The sequence below is a fragment of the Rhinolophus ferrumequinum genome, chromosome 11 (assembly GCF_004115265.2).
Source record: "Rhinolophus ferrumequinum isolate MPI-CBG mRhiFer1 chromosome 11, mRhiFer1_v1.p, whole genome shotgun sequence".
Lineage (NCBI taxonomy): Eukaryota > Metazoa > Chordata > Mammalia > Chiroptera > Rhinolophidae > Rhinolophus > Rhinolophus ferrumequinum.
This window is the reverse complement of record NC_046294.1, coordinates 24,098,367-24,118,453: the sequence shown is the minus strand read 5'-3', so window position 1 is coordinate 24,118,453 and position 20,087 is coordinate 24,098,367. Positions and strand designations below refer to the sequence as shown.

The following is a 20,087-nucleotide window of genomic DNA, read 5'->3' as shown; positions in this document are numbered from 1 at the left end:
TGAGCCCTAATGTGTCTTTTGGAGCAAAAATTAATATAAGACCCGGGCTTATTTTTGGGGAAACATGGTGGTTATATCCCTTTTTCCTGACCGTCCGAGACTACATCATCTCCCTACTCCGTGAAATTCCTTTAAGAGCATGCTCTGGGTGCCCTAACTTAAGAGTCCCAGAGAAACTGCACTTGAGTTTAAAGATGATTCTCAAAAACACTGGACCCCTCTGGCTGGAGGCCAGATTCTGGGGATCCATAAAGAGATCTGAATTTCAGTGAGAAAAATGTAAACAAAACCAGGATGGGTCTTCCAACCACTGCCAGGCAAGAAGCCACAACCACGTCCGTTATGCCTCGATTTAACGAAACCGTCTAAATATTTCATTAGGGGGCATATGAAAACTTAGATGGTTGTGTTTATTATAAATTTGGGGTTGGCACTTGTGCCAAGAAGGAAAAAACATCAGCATGATATGGCTTTAAAAATGAAGTCCCCCCAAAAAAAGTAGAAAAGGCTTGAGAAATAACACACCAGAGAGATCGGCCATTCAACCAGAACAATATCAAAGGCAGTTTCTTTTGTTATTAAGGTTTCATGTTTTTGCCAACAACACATGTGGCCCCTATTTCATGAAAGGAGAAAATACCTAACAATACACAGTAGAAATGATGTTCTTAACCCAAGTTCTTGCCAAGCCCCATTGTGCTATGATAATGAAATGGGAAATCAATAGAAAAGGTGGCAATTTAGAATGAAACCGTGATTACTTTCTGGCTCCCGAAAGGCAGCGCTTTGAGCTCTGCTGCAGGATAATTGGAAGCTGGTGGTTTTAAAACACTAGGCCAGGCTCGATGGCATTTATTTATATCATGGAAAAGGTTAGCTGGCAGCTTAGGGTTTCTGCACTGCATTGTAGGAGACTCTGATATATTTTGCCTCTTTGAATCTGTGAAAAAACTGGGCTTGACACCTAATGACCAATCAACATTTTGCTAGCCGCCATAATGGGTCTGTGCCAAGTAGAATGAAAAACGTCCTAGAAGCCTTCCTGTTTGGTGTCGAATAGGGGATTGCGAAAAGGGCAGCATCTTCCCCACTAGAGGTTTACAGACGGAACAGTAACAATAAGAACAAAAACAACAACAGCTGCCATCTATTGAGCTCCCACTAAGCTAAAGTGCTGTGTAGACATTACCTCTTTTCATCTAACAACCACTCTATGAGGTCAATAATATTATCCCTGTATACTCAATGAGGAAACTGAGGCTTTGAGAAGTAAAGAATCTCAACCAAGGTTACACGGCTTATAACAGGGCAGAACTGGGGTTAGAACCTAGAGCTGACTAACTTCAAAGGCCACACACTGTTTCCACCCTCTGGCCAGGGTGAGGCCATAGGGTGTCCCCCAGGCTCTGATGAGAACGTGAATGTCCAAAACTTCAGAGTGTGATCTTCTCATAAGGAAGCTTACACCCAATTTGAGAGCATTTTTATCCCTTCCCATCCTAGCCCCTTGGAAGGAGGAGGAGACATCTCTATTAGGATGAAATTGAGGATTTTACATTACTGTTTCCTCCTCTCCCCTCCAAAACAAAACCCCAAAAAAAGAACCCTTCCCTAAACCTTTAGGATGAGCATTGTGGGGACAGAGCCCCACAAAAAAAAGCAGTTCGAGGCTCTCAGCCTCACGTGGAAAGGTGCTGGCTCAGGTAGTAAATGGCCATCGACTGATCAAATGGCCATCAGCTGTGGCTAGTTGGCCGTCAGCTGTAACCAGTGAGCCATTGGGCACTAATATAACTGCCGTGGCTATGCTAGCAGGAAAGGGGGGAGCTAGCAAGAAGTTGGTGGCTGAGCCTGCAAGCGGCGCAGTGAGGGTTGAGAATTGTGTGGCTCGTGCTTCCTGTGTCTCCAACCCAGCCGCCAGTGAGAGTATAGTGATGTGACTCCCCCATTTATGGCTCCATGGGTGTTCCTTTTTGTCCTCACCATGTCCTGCGTTCTTTTGTGGGGAGCGGGAGCAGAGACCCCGCCTGACACCCCCGCACGACACATGGCGTAGTCGGCAGGATCCCCTGCACTACAGCTATGCAGACATGTCTCATCACACCACAACTCATCTCACCACCACAACTCTTGGGTCCAAGAAATGTTACATTTCTCATGTTTCTCCAAATCAAATTTGAATCTGTCTGAGCTCCCATCTGTCCACTGTCCATTATTATTGGGCCCCCTCCACCTCTGGTTACACCAACGTCATTGGCAGTGTGATGAAGTTGGATCCCTGGGAGAGTGTGTCTACCCAGGCACTGATGGGACCTTGTCCAACTCTTAGGAGCCACTGAAGGGCCATCACTCTGTCACACCTGGACCAGCCTGGGCATGGGATCGGACTGCCCTGACAAGTCCCTTTTGAAAACCAACTGAGTACCCAACATCTGGCAAATGCACACCCCTCTAAGCTTAGAAATGTCTTTGTGTGAGTAAAAACCATAGTTTATACAGGAAGTCTGCATGCTGAAGGGAGAGAAGGAGTAGGAAAGAAAGCGTAGAGAATACTCATCTCAGCCCACAAACTCAGGAGTGAAAGACATGTAACTTTCTGTATTTTTATGTAATCTCCACATGCCAGAAGCTCAGTCTCAGTCAATTCAGGGTTTCCCTCCCTATTCCTGGGTTAAGCTAATTTGGGGTAGCGGGACCTACATGGTGCAAAGCATTGTGAGGTGGCAGGGAGAAGGCTTCAATATTTGGTCCCAGGTTGTCCTCATCTCACTACTCTGGCTTGTGTTCCTAGGAAGTCCTTGTTTCCATCTAGTCTCCAGGTATTAACCCAGGTAGAGCACAGCTGGATCCTGGATCCTGGTCCTCCTGCTAACAAGCTCTCTCCAGACTTCTCCCTCCCTTCCTCCCATGTGTGAATGCATTCTCTCTCTCTCTCTCTCTCTCTCTCTCTCTCTCTCTCTCTCTCTCTCTCTCTCTCTCTCTCTCTCTCAACTCTGGGGGTGGTGGGGGAATTCTGTGCTGATTCTGGGTTTTCCTAAAAGTGGTTACAGGTCCCTTATCCTTCAGATTCCCAAAATTTTTATAGTATTTATGTCCTCTTCTCCCTCTCCTGCTTCCCCTTCTCTTTCCCCAGAGCGAGGCAGGACACAAATCCCCTTCTCCAGACCCATCAGCATCTAAACTCTCCTGCTTCCTTCCAACTCTCCTCTCCTTCCTGTCTGAAGGGTGTTTACCTAATCTAGGGGCAGAGTAGTCTAAATGTACCCCACTTCTTCCAAATCTCTTGTTTGGGCAGCAACATTAGGCCTTAAATGCTTTAGGACTTAGGTTTTTGATAGAATCCTAAACTCTTGCAATTCAATAGCTCTGGCTTTTGAAACTCTAATACGAACTGGCTCTCGGGCCGTCTTCAGTGGCTGTGGACTTCCTTCTCTGGGCCAGAGTGGGATGCCCTCACTGCCCGGGGCAGGGGAAGGGGCCTGGATTCAAGGAACTGTGGGGTGGGGGTAGTCTTGGTTACTGAAATTACTATCTAAAATATTATCCTGTCTCCGGAAGAAGAGAATATCACTTATCGAGTAACTACTGTGTGCCAGATATTACATTAACATGTAAAATGAGTCTTTCAAACAGCCTTTGAAATGGGGGTATGATCATCACCAAATGAGAAAGCAGACACAGAAGGTCAGTTGCTTGAGGTCAAGCAGCTGGGAAGGCTCAAAGCCAGGACTCAACTCCAGTTTTGTCTGGCTCCAAACCCATGCCCTTTGCCCCGCACCCCCCTCAGCTCAGAATTGGGAGACAGTGCCCTGAACTGGTTGTGTGATTTTGGGCAAGTCAGTTTACCTCTCTGGGCTTCAGTAGCCCCCTCTGTTAAGGTAAGGTGTGCGATCTCAGTGTTTCTTGCTCTTTCCATCCTGAATCTTCTATGATTCCTGAGGCCTTGGAAGTCATCTGATCTCCTCTGTAGTTTCCTTCGTACCAGGAAAAATCTTCCAAAGAAGGGAACTCCCTTGGTACTTGTCAAGAGTTCAACACTTTTAATCAGTTCTTTTGGTGAACTGCTATATGACAGACACAGGCATAGAAAGCTTTTTCTGGGCTGGAAAACTATATTAACTAGAGAATAAGCCTTTCAAGAACCAGGGATAAAAATAGGTTGTCTGTCTCCTCTACAGAATATCATGAGAGGCCAAAAGAGAGAAGAGGGGCTATAAACCCCTTTCTCTATTTTAGGAAAGGCATGTCCTTACTCGTTGATTATAGATAATAATGGAATGCAAAGCTGGAAGGATATCCAGGACAATGATTTTCAAATTCTCTGCAAAACCTTAGGGTTCAGGGAAGTTTCCAGTGTGTCATCATGCAGGTAGCAAAGGGCCAAATTCACCAGGACAACCCACCACCAACCACCACCACCAATGCCTTAGTTCATAAAAGAAAAAAATGAGGTACAGAGAGACTGAATGACATGTCCACAGAAAATGCATGGTTGAATCAAGATGAGAGGCTGGGTCTCCTAACTCCTGGTTCATTCAACGTTAATTCAGCAAATAGTATTTAGCCCATTTGGTGCAAAGCACTTTGCTTGGTAAGGTCGGAGTATGAGGATGAGATAGACCAACCCAAGGAACTTAGAGTTGCCAAATCCCAAGGAATTTAGGATCTACTGGAACTTCAGATTTGATTCCCTGAATACTACTTTAGCAGACACGGTTTCCTGTTTTTGATATTATTATTATCAAAAAAATAATAATAATAAGGAAATGCAACATGGTAGTGTAACTTTCCATATTGATTTCATCAGTAACTCTAGATCTGCGCAAATTTTTCTTCACTCTTGTTCTGGAAAGTTCGTATTGCTGATACACTTGGTAGGTTGACAATTGTTTTCTTTGAGCACTTTGCATTCCATGGTCTTCTAAATGCTGTTAAGAAGTCATCTGTCACTCTTCCCTTTTGCGGCCATCGCTGAAGCGCTAGCTGCCAAAATGAAGTTCAACCCTTTTGTGACTTCTGACCGGAGCAAGAAACCGTAAAAGACATTTCAATGCACCTTCCACATTCGCAGGAAGATTATGTCTTCTCCTCTTTCCAAAGAGCTGAGACAGAGTACAATGTTCGATCCATGCCCATCCGAAAGGATGATGAAGTTCAGGTTGTCCGAGGACACTACAAAGGGCAACAAATTGGGCAAAGTAGTCCAGGTTTACAGAAAGAAGTATGTCATCTACATCGAACGAGTGCAGCGGGAGAAGGCTAATGGCACGACAGTTCATGTGGGGCATTCACCCCAGCAAGGTGGTTATCACTAGACTAAAGCTGGACAAAGACCGCAAAAAGATCCTTGAACGGAAAGGCCAAATCTCGCCAGTAGGAAAGGAAAAGGGCAAATATAAGGAAGAAACAATTGAGAAGATGCAGGAAATAAACTAATCTTATATACAGCTTTCATTAAAAAACTGTTAAAACGAAAAAAAAAAAAAGAAGAAGTCATCTGTCAGTCTAATTGTAATCCCTTTATAGATGATATGCCTTTCTCTGGCTGCTGTTAAGATCTCTTTGCCTTTGGTATTTGTCATTTTACTACAATATATCTATTTATCCTGCTTGGGATACATTGTACTTTCCTGAAATGATTAATTTATTGATTTTTATCAATTCTGGAAAGTTCTTAGTCATTCCTCCTTCAAATATTGCCTCTCCTCCTTTTTCCAACTTCTCTCCTTTAGGATTTTCATTAGCTGGATATTAGGCCTTATTTCATCCTCTTTTACTTTTTATATTTTGTATAAAATATAAATTATATTTTCTATCTCCTTGTATCCTTGAGCTTCATTCTTAGTCATTTCCTCAATTCTCTTCTACTTTATTGATTTTTAATCTTCATCTGTGATGAAGCTATGACTTAATTCCCCCATGTTGAGTGTTTGATTTCAGTAATTACATTTCACTTCTAAAAGTTCTATTTGTTCTTTTTCAAATCTGCCAGATTATTCCTGGTAGTATCTCTGTCTGGTCAATTGTTTTCTTTAAAAAGTTTCTTGCATTGTTATAATCTGTTTGTATCTGGAATTTTCAAACTCTAAAGTCCTTAAAAGTTGTTTGTTGTTTTGTTTTTTCTGCTGACTTTCACTTACATTTTCTGGTGTGTTTTCCAGTCTTTGATTAAGAACTCCTGTTTGCTCCACCTGAATTTGTGCTAATCCTGAGAACCTAGTTTTAGGGACACCTTTCTCCCAAGATGACTTACAGTTGCTTCTGCCTGAGCCTGGGAGCACACCAACCTTCCACCCTGGAAGGGACCAAGGTTAGCCCCCTTCCAGGTTGGCTGTGAGTGTTTGAGGTCCACCTGCCTCACCTTGCCCTGTCTCAAGGCTTAATCTCTTATTGATTGTCAATATGGACATTTGTCATCTAGGCAACCCGACCTTTCCTATTTGTTTAATACTCACTATTTCCATCTCTGGTTTCAGCTCATGGTTTTATTGTAGTTTGCTGAGGAGTATTTGTGTGGGAGCCGGGAGCGGGTAGAGTCCTTGATATTCCTTTGCATCTTACATTAATTCCCTTGGTGCATTAAAAGGTATGTTTTACCCAGGATCTAGTTGCTATTTAGTGGGTTAAGCCCTTACAAATGTGTAGTCTGCCATAATGCTGGAGGGGAGAAGACTCATTCCAGTTTAAAGAATCCTTTTATGGATTCCTTCTACTGTTTCTTTTGTCCTGATGCCTTCAGGTTAAACATCTTATCATCCTGTTCCTCGAGAGATCTGGCAGGTCAGACACACTACAGAAAAAAAATGAATGAGAAGCACAGTTAAGCTTGTTTTCCCAGAGAGCCTTTCTAGATTTTTCTCTTGCTAAAGAAAGCTGTGTGGCCTGGCTCTCTGATCCTATCACTGACCATTGTCCTTTTATCCCCTCAAATGTAGATTAAAGTCTTCACTTCTGTGATAGTTCCAATGCTTTATCTTTGAATAGTGCTTTATAGGTTGCAAAATATTGACACATACACTGACTTGCCTGATCTTCGCAGCACCCCTCCAAACAAGGCATCCTCCCCCCCCATTTCTGAAGAGGACACCGAGGCCCAGAGAGGTCACCTGACAACTTGCTTAGGGACACAAAGTCTATTCATCAGCAAACCAGCCCCTCCACCCATAACTCCTGACTCCAAACCCATTGCTTTCCCCCACTAAACCTGCTTTCCATAATTGAGAAAGTAAAATGCAATCAGTGGTTCATTCCTTCATCTAATATTTATTGATCATCTGTGATATACCAGGCACTGTTCCAGGCACAAGGATTTAGCTGACAACAAAGTCCCTGCCCTCATTCCAGTCTAGCTCATGACAGATATAAATAAATAAGCAACGATAAAAGCACACCAGGGAGAAGGAGCAGCATGTACAGAAGCCCAGGCGGGAAAGAACTTGGCATAGTCAACTGCCAAGAACACCTTGGCAAAGAACAATTGAAGGACTCTGTGATTAAAGTGGCCCAAGCAGGGGGTGGCCGGTTAGGTCAGTTGCGTAGAACGTGGTGCTAATAACACCAAGGTTGCCAGTTTGATCCCCACGTGGGCCACTGTGAGCTGCACCCAGTGGCCCAAGCAAAGGGGAAAGTGGTAGGAGATGAGACAGAAGAGGGGCTGGGGAACATGCTAAGGAAGATCTAAGGAAAAGCTTGAGGAAAGAAGGAAAGCCTGACCCTCGGAAGTTTGCTTCCCTTTTAAATAAGAACCTGTGTGTTGATCATTTCTGGGTTTTGACAGATCTGCCTCTCTTGCTTGTGTCATTCACAGGCCTACAGGTTTTCCCAGCTTCCTGAAATGGTCATGGGCTCTCCCCCACCACCTGTACCTCCTCGGACTGGCCCTGTGGCCGTTGCTTCTCTCAGGCGGTAACACATTCTTTTCTTTGCTTTGTTTTGAATATTTGGAAAGGATTTGGTCGTGTGGACCCTGACCTGACAGACTTCCTTCATGCCCTACCCATCACCTGTACAGATAGCCATGTGCCTGGGGCACCCCGAGTACCAGGAAGGAAGTAGGGGCCATAGGGGGCTGACCTACTTTCTGGTCATTTTAAATAGAAAGCCCTGTAGAACCCACAGTTAAAACCCAGCATCAAGCGCCCCATATCCTGAAAGCCCCATCTTTGACCTTGAGCATCCAACATTACTCCAGCTTGGGCCACTGCAATGGCTGCCTCAGGTGTGGGCGCCTCCTGCCATGTGTGTGCATCCAGAAGTCCCTTCGGGGTGGTGTCCAAGAGGCCAGCATATTTGGGTCCCCAACTCTTGACTTCAAGAGAGATAGACTGAGAGCACATGAACTCAGACACTTCTACCATGTTTCCCCAAAAATAAGACCTAACCAGACAATAAGCCCTAGCATGATTTTTCAGGATGACATCCCCTGAACATAAGCCCTAATGCATCTTTTGAAACAAAAATTAATATAAGACCCGGTCTTATTTTCGGGGAAACACAGTATTGTGAAGCACATGTCCAATATTCTCTTTGCTCTGTAATAATATAAAGAGCAGATGTTTTTATAAAGGTAGACAGAAACAGAAAGGCCATGAGCGCTGGGAATAGTCGTCATGCCCAGGGCTGGGAGAAACAACCGGCCCTCCCCAACACACTAGTCCACCCTGTCTGTGGACCACCGTCTTGAATTTGGTGAAACAGTGAAGAAAAATGACTTCCCTCAGAAGCAATCCTGCCCTTATTTCCAGTGGTTTAGAATGCAGAGCTGTGTGTGGACAGCACCCCTGGATGCCAGCCGAGTTCAGGGTAGGGTGGGAACAGCGGACCAGGGTTCCATCTAACCTGCCAGTAACCTGCTATGTAACTCCAGGCAAGTTGCTTCACCTGTCTGGTCCCTGTTTCCTTATCTGTAAATGATCTCAAAGGCTGTGGGATTCCTCACAGGTGGCCAAGTGTATGGCACAGACCCAGGAATTCTCCTGGGAAGGGCTTCCTGAAGGAGTAGCAGATGCTGGGAACAGCATGTGGGAAGCCAGGACTGTGGGAGTGAGCAGACCGAGAAGAGGAGGGAGGGATTGAGAAAGGGAGACCCCACACTGCTGGGCCTGCAGCACCCACCCTGATTTACAGTCAAATCATCACAGCCTCTGTGTTTAGCCCTCCCTGGGAATAGTACAGGGCTTCTCAGTTACTGCTGAGGGCTCCGGTTGGGAGGAGCTTAATGGCCGCCATTTGTGGTAGACTTGCCAAAGGCCAGCATCCATTTCATTTCTTCTCTCCACCACCAGTCTCCTCCCATGTCCTGCCACACAGCCTGCCATCCTTGCAACTATCAGGAGGTCACTGCCCTCTATACAAACCCAAAGAATTCGACCAGGGAGGAACCTTCAGAATAGGGTCATCCACCCTGTTTGATTTACAGACAAGGAAACTGAGGCTCAAAGAGGGGAGGAACAGGAACCCAGACCTCTGCCTCCATACCGGGCTCCCTTGCTGTGGCTCTATTTGCTCCTAAGTGACAGTGACAGCCTCTTGATCCTCTGCTCAGAGGGGGACCCTGTGAGCTGGCAGCCTGCTACCTGCTGTGGCTGCCTTTGCCTCCCTGCCATTTTAATTTTAGGGGAGGCTGGAGTCCCTCTGTGAAAGGGAAGACAGTCTGTGGCTAAAGCACCTCTCATAATAAGGGGAGAGGCCCGTGCCCGCTGAGTTCAGGCTGCCCTCTAATTATGCAGCTCTCTGAGCACTAAGTGGAAACAGGATCTGTTCAATGGGCCGGATTCTCTGCTTGCCTGTGGGACCAAAACCAGTATTGTCTCATTCAGAATACCCTGGAAGTGCTGAAGTGCTAGGCTCCTTCCCCTGGAGTTTCCCAGAGTCTTGGCTCCTTTCTTTCTGCCAGTAGCAGCAGGGAACGTGATCCTCCCAGCCCTCCCGTCACCCTCCTGGTGTCCGGATGGGGGGCGCTCCCTTCCCCCACTCCAGACAGAGCTTTCTCATTGGCTGCCAATGATGTCATCACCTCCCGGGTGGACCATCCCCTGCTAATACCTAGCACTAATTGCTTGGCTTATTTTATATGGAAATTAAGTGTTTTTACTCCCAGAGACACAGGAGTCACCCTCAGGGGAGCACTGACCTTGAATATATCTAAAAATGATTCCAGCTCGGGCGCCAAGATGGCCATTACGGGTCTGGACATGTTGCCCCCGCCATGTTATTTGGGGGGCAAATCCAGGCCTGACGACCCCACCATCATGGGGCTGGAGGCCCTGCTGCTCCCCGAGGTAACTGCCCGGCGGCTGCGGTCCAAGGAAGCAGCTAACAGAGCCCCTCTGCCCGCCCAGGTCCACCTCGGACGTCGGCAGCAAGACCAGGATGGCCGAGTCCGCCGGGCCGGAGCCGGCCCAGCTGCACGACAGCGCCTCCTTCGCGCAGGTGTCCAGAGGCCCCGTGTCCGTGGCGCAGTTGGATCAGTCGGCTTTAAATTACTCAGGTGGGCAAGAGGCTGCCAAGAGCCCGCGGCGCACCGCAGCCCCAGATCCGCGCTCTGCCTTCTTCTACCTGCCCTCTGCGGGAATCCAAGAGTCTGCATTTCTGGAGCCCCTCGTGCCTTCCGTAGCCCTGGCTAGAAGTGCTACTACTGCTTTTATTAAAAAGATCTGAAATCTGACAAAATATTCAGATATGTTACAGTCAGGGTATATGTTAACATTTTTAATTATTATATATATTTTAAAGCATTACGGATACAACTACCCACCCGCATCTCATTTCCCTTCTTCCCAGAGGTAATCACAATCCTTAATCTTAGGTGTTAACCTTTTGCTACATATGTATGTGTATACAACAGTATATATTAAAGCTTTATATATTTTATATCTGTGTAAGTGGTATCAAGCTATACATTTCCTTTTGTACTTTGTTTTCTTGACTCAACATTGCTTTCAAGTTTTCTCCAGGTTACTACATACATATAGATCTAATTCATTCATTTAAACTGCCAGATGGTATTCTACTGTGTGATATACCGCAGTTTATCCTTTCCCCCAGTGAGGGACACATTGGTCGTTCCCAGTTTTTTGTTATTGCACACAATGCTGAAATGAACGTGGAGGTCCTGTACGTGCCCTCATTGGTTTTTCAGTTCATTCAAACCATACCTTTTAGGCTAAAACTGCAAGCACCCAGTTGTCAACACTTATTAAAAGCAATCACTGTGTCCAGAAGTTTCACCAATGGAATCCATTCTTCTTGGTTTCTTGTCTCAGCTCCTTAAAAATATCCATCCTCCTGGGAGGAAAACACCTGGACACAGAGGTGTCGTTTCCTCTTGCCAGGAGGCCTGCGGTGTTGGGATGGATGTGGGGAACTGGTGAAGGCTCAGTGAGGGGAATTGAGCTATCATTTCTCTAGAAAGCCATGTCTGAGTCACCGCAGGTGAGCAGGGCTGGGGTACAGATGGAGGTCTGCTGCCATTACCCCTTTCCCCAATGCCAGAGTCCTCCCCTGTTTCCCAGCTTCCCCCAGTTTGTGCAAATGTCAGCCAGTGGTGAGGTGCTAACCTAATCTCCCCCATCCATCTCCTCCATGCCAGGTAATACAGTGCCGGCAGTGTTTGCCATCCCAGCTGCCAACAGACCCGGCTTCACCGGCTACTTCATCCCGACACCTCCCTCATCCTACAGGAACCAGGCCTGGATGTCCTATGCAGGAGAGAATGAGCTCCCGAGCCAGTGGGCCGACTCGGTGAGACCCTTGCTGATTCGCACACAACTTTACCTGTTTACACTCAGGGAGAAAATGGGTGGGAGGTTGAGACTGAGTGTTTCGTTATCTCAGCCCCCCTTTCCACCAACTAGGTGGCTAAAGCCAACCATTTTGGAGGAGACAGCGTGATAAGGTTCAGGACGTCCTTTGACAGAGGAACTTGAGACCTGCCTTCTAGTCTAGGTTCCTCCTCTTTTTAGCAGGGCCAACCTTAATCAAACACACCTGTATAATAATTACCATTTTGGGGGTATTTTCTATGTGCCAGACACCCTGTTAGAGATTTTATTTATATGATCTTATTTAATCTTCACAGCAGTCCTATCAGATAGGTATTATTATTCCCATGATGCATCCCATTTTGTAGATGAGGAAACTGAGGCCCAATCTAAAGCCACAAAACTTTCGTAAGGTGCTAAGGCCAGAATTCAAACTTGCATCTGTCTGGCTCCAAAGTCTTTTTAAATTTGTTCCTTTTAACTTTAAAAGTCTGTAAATTTTTTTTAGACAAAATACCACAAAATGAAGTATTAGAAACTCAAAACTGAATTACTTTGCACGTATCTCCTACGGCTTCTGCCTGACTTCCAGCCAATGACTGTCTCATCGTCATCCCCTGGTTTCTTCCATCATTATAGCTAGAAGTATATGGCTTCTATATACAGTGGACCTGGCCCAGCCTGGACCGAAGAGGGGCAGCAACCGGATGAACCTAGATATTCATACCCAAACCTGCCTTTTAGTCACCTGTCAAGGGCTGCTAAGTGGAAAAAAAAAATCCAAACAAACAAAAATAACACATTGATGGCCCCTGGAGTGGATAGCCTGTGTGAAATCATCCATCATGGATAACAAAAGCAGGCTGTATCTCCAGGCTGAACCTCAAGGCCCCTAGTACTATATGCATTTTTGGGTTTGGTCTCAACATTTGAAATTCATCCTACATTTAGGAAACACATTGACGCCCAAGGCCTGAGTCATCTTTTCCCTTTGTCCAAACTTTTGGGGCCCGTACTTTTTCCTCTACAGGGTCAACTCAACCGCACTGTTGAGATCCATTCTTACTGTAGTAATGCCCCTTCTAAATGCCTCATCATCAGGGGTGAAGTTATTCTGCATATATTAATTTTCCTGATGATAAAAATGTACCCCCTTAATTTCTAAAATATTTTTAAAGTATATGCCATCTTGCATTTTTAAAATTCTAGAATGAATTATATCCTTCCCCACTTCTTCTTTAAAATAGGAGCGTAATTCAGTTTATCTTTAGCAAATGACTCAGCATCACTATTATGCCTCACTATAGTAAAATGACATTCGTAAGATGGTCTCTCATGATTTGTAGGACTATTGTCCCCCTCAAATATCTCCAAAGTCGTATAATTTTTGGAGTTATTACAGTGGTTCAACACTTCTATTCACTGGATTCTGCTTATATTTAAAAAGCGGCCAGGTAGATTCAAACCTAGACTCGGGTATATTCCAACCAGCATATCCAGTGAGTACAAATTACCTGTTTTCTAAACAAACTGACTCCAGGTTCTGTATCTGTACCATGGTACGTGGCCTCCATTTTCTTCCGAATCTCTTTCCTTGTCGTCGGTCCCTTCCTGCTTCTGGTATCAGACATGCCCTATGACTTTCGCCCTTTCCTAACCTGAGGCCCCTCTCTCCTTTCCCACCATGCTCTGCAGGTCCCCCTCCCAGGGTACATCGAGGCTTACCCCCGGTCACGTTATCAGCAGAACTCTCCCTCCAGGCTCCCTCGCCAGTACAGCCAGCCAGCCAGCATGCACCCCAGCTTGGAGCAGGCCCCAGTGCCCTCCACAGCAGCGTCCCAGCAGAGCCTGGCGGAGAACGACCCATCTGACACACCCCTGACCAACATCTCCACAGCGGCCCTCGTGAAGGCCATTCGGGAAGAGGTGGCCAAGCTCGCCAAGAAACAGACAGACATGTTTGAGTTCCAGGTCTAATGCCTTAGCCCGATGGGACTTCCAAACGCCACAAAGACAGTCTTCGGGTTTCTCAAGCCTAATGTGCTGGGACTTGAGGCCTAGACAACAAGTGAGTCTTTATCACCCGCAGTTTCTGAAAAGGTGAACAGTGGGGCTTCTGGGAAACAGAAGAAACTCTTAAATGACTGGATTCTCAGCTTATTCAACTGATTGTACATCAAGAAGTCCTTACTTGGGACCATATGTTTGATATGCTGTTATGTTAAATGTTTTGAACTGTGGGTGTATTTCCCTAAGGAGCCTTAGTTACAAGAGACACTAGCTAACCTACAGATTTCTGTTCAATGCCCCATTTCAATAAATCACCAGGAGGAGAGAACATAGCTCTATCTTCGGTGACCTCTGCATGTTAACTCTGTTTCTGTGTTAAAGGCAATTCAGGCGTGTGATTAAACACCAGACTGTACTCTCTCTCATTCAGCCATGACGTTAATCGGTAAAATCACCTCTGGTCTATAAGGGGGGTACTGACTCCAGCCAAGAAACTTAAGCCCTTTTCTTTTAAAGATTCATATTCATATTGGAAGAAAATCAGTGCTATCGATGAGATGACTGTACCTATCAATAGTCCTGACGCTTTTTTCCCCCCATTAATTAAACAAAGGCCAAGAAAGAGAAGATGAGCGGGAATGGTCGATTTGTGTTGACAGGTTTTCAAAAAGGTGTTATTTTGGAACTGAAGTACCCTGCAAGTTGGGATCTAACCGAAAGAGAAGCAGTGCTAAGAGCTTTTAGAAACCTACAAAAGAAAAACAGCGATTGGTGGAGTTTTTGTTTGTTTGTTTGTTTGTTTTGGGGGGATATTGTTTTCTTTCTTTTTCTTTTTTTTTTTTTTTTTGCCCTGCAATGAAGATGGCCTGAGAATGAAGCATCTCTCTTTTTTGGATTAATAGATACATTGACTTTTACAAGAAAAACTCTGTCTCTTCAACAATGACGTCCAGCCTCTGCAGATGAGTTATACAAAAGGAACTAGTAATTAATGCCTGCTACAAGCAGGAATAGTGGATCCACCGTTTCCTTAGGCTGCACTCTCTGTTTATAGAAGCTTCTGAATGTAGGAAATCTGTTGATTTACACTGAAATGTAAATAACGTTTTAAAAAGTGTATGGAGTTAGCCAGTCCTCTCCCTTCCCACCCCCTGTAGTTAATGGATGCTGGAGGACATTTGCTGAAATGGCAGGTCTGCTGACCTTGTGAAGGTGAGGTTGCAAATCACCCTCCCTGCCATGGCCAGTCAGCTTCCAGAGCTCTGGGTGGTCACTGTCTTGAAACCCTGAGGCACTGGCCATAGAGGGTCAGCGCAAAGCAAAACAGCTGCTGACTTCAGGGAGCCTGGAGGAGGAAACACGCTGGTTCCCTCACCAACTTAGGGAGCCATGCACGATGTTGGGGATTCACTTGGTATCTGTTGGAGAACGAGGTTCTGTCCTGTCTTCACCCAAGATCCATCTGGCTTCAGCTATATCCATTCCTTCTGAGCCCATCTCTCCATTCTCCTCATGAGTTTCTTTGGTCTTTACTGAGAGAAGGTGGAAATTTAAAAGTTGAGAGAAAAGTAGGAATGGAACTGATTAGAATGGGAGATTCAAACTGTCAAAGCACAGACTTTTCAAAGAAGCTGTTTTTATTTCCCAATGGCAAATTGCTCTTTCTGGAATGTTCTAGAGATGATGTATCATGGAATCCCCAAACAAGCCTCTTGTTCAGATGATATTAGGTAGTGTCCTTTTGGTATGCTGGTTGATCTTTCATAGTGGTAGTTTTTTGTTACTTAAAACGAAATCAGCTATAAATAAAATGTATTTTTGTAATTTCCATGTGTATATACAGTATATTTCTACCAATGGTCAGTTGTTGTAGTCCAAAACCTAAATCAGCTTGCAAAACACTGGACAGTGCAAGATTTTATCGACAGATTAACGCAATGCCTAAGTCTATCCAAATTGGTATTCAATGCACTTGAATGAACAAAGAGCCAAAGAAACTCAGCCTTTTCATGCAAATGGTATGAGTCTGATAAAGTCAGCTACATTGTCCCGCCTTATCAATAATATTAATATTTCATCAGTGCAATGACATCAACCCAGTGCTTTGTCTACTTGGTAAATACCTAGAAATACTGTTATGTGAAAATGAAGTTTTAAGAACTTAGTGTCATTAAAATACATGCACATGCTTCCAAGGCAGTGTCTGAGCTGTGGATGTGCCAGTGATTTACAGAGAATGAGCCTATGGTTTGCAGTGGTGTGGCTCCAGATGGCTATGAGGTTGGAGAGAAAAATCATTGCGGTCTTTACAGAACCCCATGAAATACTAAGTTAGTCAACTGAGACAACTAAAAATACAGCATGCTAAATCAGACACTCCCTTAAACTAGACACCACAGTTTAAGAAAAGTATATGGGAGGAAAACTAAGTTGAAAGAAGTCCCTCTGTTCATGTGTTCCCACCAATGGGGAGACAGCCACCATTGTTTGATTTTCTGTGACGAAGATGTAGTCCCATCTCTGAAGTCTCCTGAACTCATGGAGATGACAGATACCTGGACAGCTGGTTCAGTGAAAAGGCAGATGGTCCAAAGTGCCTCGTGGAAGTACAAATAGAGTTCCATGAGAACCCAGAGGCTTTGTGTTCCTCATGACCCTCCAGATAGCTGAAGAAGCCAGAAAGACCTTGGTGACCTTGGAGAAGGAAGTGAAAGTCCAGAGACATGAAGTGACCTGCCTGAGGATTCCAGCCCAAGCCTGCTGATTCATGATCCAACTTGCTTTCCATTTCACCATGCTGCCTGCACGCTTGTCTATGATGCATTTCTTGAACTCTGCTAGGAAGTTTAAAAAGTAGACAAGGGTCATATAAGAGATTCCCTATGTTCTTGTGAAGACAAAAGATGACTGAATATGTAAAGAACTTCAGATAAAGTGTATAGAGAACAATGCATTTGTGGCATAATAAACATTTTTTGGAACTAGTTTTGATGTGAATTTTCTGCATTCTGAAAAGAAATGCATTATGGCTTTTCCCAGAAAGTGCCATCAAGGAAATGGTGTTCTCAACTGCTGTTCAAGATTAGGGGTGTATTCCTCTCTCGGTGCCATGGATCCAAACAGGCAGGCAGGGAGGCCCTGATAACTTGTCATTGGGAGGTAGCAGATTCCATGTTCTGCACTCGGGAAGGCAGTCCGGTGGTGCAGGACAGGACCTGTTGTGTGCCCTGGTACTTAGGATCTGAAATAGCAGCTGTTACCTATGGAGCAGCAAGTTGCCTGTTTCATCGTGTGCTATGAACTGTATCCCACCACCACCACCACTAATTTATGTGTTGAAATCCTAACCCCCACTGTTATGGTGTTAGGAGGTGAGGCCTTGGGAAGTGCTTAGATCATAGGACTGGAGACCTCATGAATGGATTTAGTGTCCTTATGAAAAGGACCCCCTCTCCCCTCGGAGAGCTCTCTTGCCTTCTTTTCTGCCTGGGAGGATAAAATAAGAAGTCGACAGTCTGCGACCTAGAGGACGGCTCTCACCAAAACCCCACCATGCTGGCATTCTGATCTGAACTTCCAGCCTCCGGAACTGTGAGAAATAAATTTCTGTTGTATGTAAGTCCCCCAGCCTCTGGTACTTTGTTATAGCAGCCTAAGCTGGCTAAAACAGGATGGATTATGTAAGAATCAATTCTCTAGTCCCAGGAGAAGTTATCTGTGCATTTTTTAATTTAAGAATTCAGCAGACGGGCATGTACTTTCTGAGTAATCTGGATGGAAGAATGGATAGGAAATTGTTAGATTTATAATTTAAAAAAAACTTCTGAGAGAGAGTACAGATGGAGGAGGAGAGGAATTTAAATACCTGACTAGAGGAAATGCTTCTCTAACAGGCAGAAATTAGGGAAATGGATCAAAAGATTTAAATATTGATTAGAGATAAATAAACTTTTTTTTTCTACATAACACCCAGGCACTCAATGTTTAATGAATAAAGTAACAGATAGTATTTTAAAAGATTGAGAGCAGAATTTAAACTTAACCCATTCCTTCTTCCACACACCAGAAAATAGTTTGGACTTACAAAATACAGCCAAACGCTCTTAGGGAAAGACAGTAAGTTAGCTTGGAGCAGTGACTGACTCAGACACAGCAAGTATTGTAGATTAAACTCTGCCACTGAGTCAGCTCTAAAGGTATTTTAGTCAAGGAACTTTGCAAGGACTAGAAACCCATTCACACTTGCTAATTCATGCTTTCAAGGGTTGACTGAAAGATAGAGGGCCCTTTCATAGAAACAAAACACAGTTCCCATATGGGAAAGAGATGGAGACTGCGTCTTCTCTTTTGTCCTGATGTTCTCTCTCCAAGCGAGTTTCAGCTCTGTTTCTCTCTGCCTGTCTGCTCAGATCTCTTGCTTCCCTCAGCCTACTAGCTTTCTCTGTTTTCTCATTGTTATATGTGCATCTAAAAATCAACCCTGCGACCCATTCCACACAACCTTTCCTTTTTAGTACCCATCCCTTTCTAACTCTGTGCCCTCCAGGGCAAATTCTTGAGAGTCTGATTGGTCCAGTTCATGGATCAGGCACCCGTGGGTCAGGTGTCTATCCAATCAGCTGTAACCAAGGAGGCAGAGTCGTGTAACAAGAGCATATCCCCTGGGACTGACCCTTTCAATGAGAGCTTTTGTTGAGGCCTAGTACCCAAAGGAAGGAGCATGAATGGACAGGACCTTCAAAGGAACCTGCAATTGACCAGTAAATACTAGAAGTGACCAATATTCCTCGGATGCCAGCCAGCAGGTGAGTAGTCCCCATGGATACTGCCAGAGAGAGGAGAGGACTTCCTTGATTTGTAAATCAGTGAGAATGCGTTAGTTAGCTTGAAACCATGGCGGACTGTCCACACCTGACCCAATCACTTCCCACCAACCACCAGTGCTATTGATGTTGCTGCTGGATCTAAGAAGTGATTTCTAACCAAGGGCCAGTTAGCACAATGTCTTGCTCAGCAGACAATAAATACTTGTAAGTTGAAATGCATGATCTCAGCTCAAGTGCTATCAACATGGCTGCCGGCCACACACTTGCATGGATGAGAAAACCCATGAGCCCTCAAAAGAATCTTTGGAAACAAAATTAGTTTCAAGGGAAATTGATATTCCTGTGGCTCAAACATAATAAGTTAGGAATTGAAAGGTCTCTTGATTTCTCAAGGTGAAGTGTTACGGGATCCTAGCCTGTGGTAGGTGCTAACATGTAGGGTATTTCTGGAAAGGAATACTTAGGAAACAGAATTAATAGTGCCAGAAACAAATTCTTTTAAAGGATATCAAGTTGCTTTGATTTTGCAGATTTCAAAAAGAGGGAAATTTGGAATGTGACAGCATTTGTCCCCCTAGATCAAACCCAACTTCAGTAAAAGCTACCATATAATAAAATCTAGAAATTGATTGTTTGTATTCTCTGACCTTGGCCAGACTGTTGTAAATTATGGAGGGAGGCTTATATTTAAATTTACATTTAATATAAATTAGCTGGGGCCTGACCTTATTTTCCCCCGTTTGCACCATATGTCTAAACTCACCCCTAATCCACACACAAACCGAGAGAATGTTTGTAGCAATCAGAGGAGTACCATTGGTCTGGAAATTTTGAAAAAGGCATAAACTGTCAAGTTCTTAGTCAACTCACTATAAATCAGTCTCTGATTCCTTATCTGTGTAACGAATGGGTGATCACAACATCAGCACTTCTTACTTCCTGTGGTGGTTATTAGGAGAATGTGGCATAATGGATGTGAAAATGCTTTGAAAAGTATATTTGAAGGTCTTCTTGCTAAAGTATTGGCTTCATAATTCCGTTTTATCTGACAAAACATCTCCTTCCATCCACTGAACTAATTTGTCATATGTTCTATGAAATTTTTTAAATTTATATTCTATAAAATAAATAAATGACTAAGCAAGCCGTTCTTAAGTTTGGAGCTGCCCACAGAAAAGGCCAGCCTCATCTGGAGCTATATTTTGCTGCTGCTGTTGTTGTCTATGATTTGGAGGATGTGTAAGTACTCATACATGTGCTTTCACTCTGGGTGGAAAACCCAGACTGGGGCGATTCCTTACCAACCCCCTTAGACACATTGGGCAAAGACGAGTACTGAACCGGAGCCTTGACTGTAGCTGTTGTCATTTAATGCTTTGCTTTCTAATAAACTTTGTACGTCCTTGGCCTCTGCCAGGAACAGAGTGTTCATTTGCTGTCAGAATTTTTTATTGTAAAATAAAATGGCAAAGGCTTTCTCATACCCCAA

At 44.5% G+C, this 20,087-nt stretch overlaps 1 protein-coding gene and 1 pseudogene across 1 annotated transcript in view; both read left to right on the top strand.

Annotated features, from left to right (window-relative positions):
• Window positions 1–20,080, top strand: part of KIAA1549L (KIAA1549 like) — a 256,683-nt gene extending 236,603 nt beyond the window's left edge. Inside the window, 4 exon segments of the mRNA XM_033119928.1 lie at window positions 7,808–7,905; window positions 10,341–10,489; window positions 11,591–11,742; window positions 13,458–20,080. Of these exon segments, the coding sequence (XP_032975819.1) occupies window positions 7,808–7,905; window positions 10,341–10,489; window positions 11,591–11,742; window positions 13,458–13,739 (681 nt within the window). The 3' untranslated portion in view covers window positions 13,740–20,080.
• LOC117030323 (60S ribosomal protein L26-like) lies at window positions 4,992–5,436 on the top strand (annotated as a pseudogene).
• Window positions 20,081–20,087: the final 7 nt, after the last annotated feature.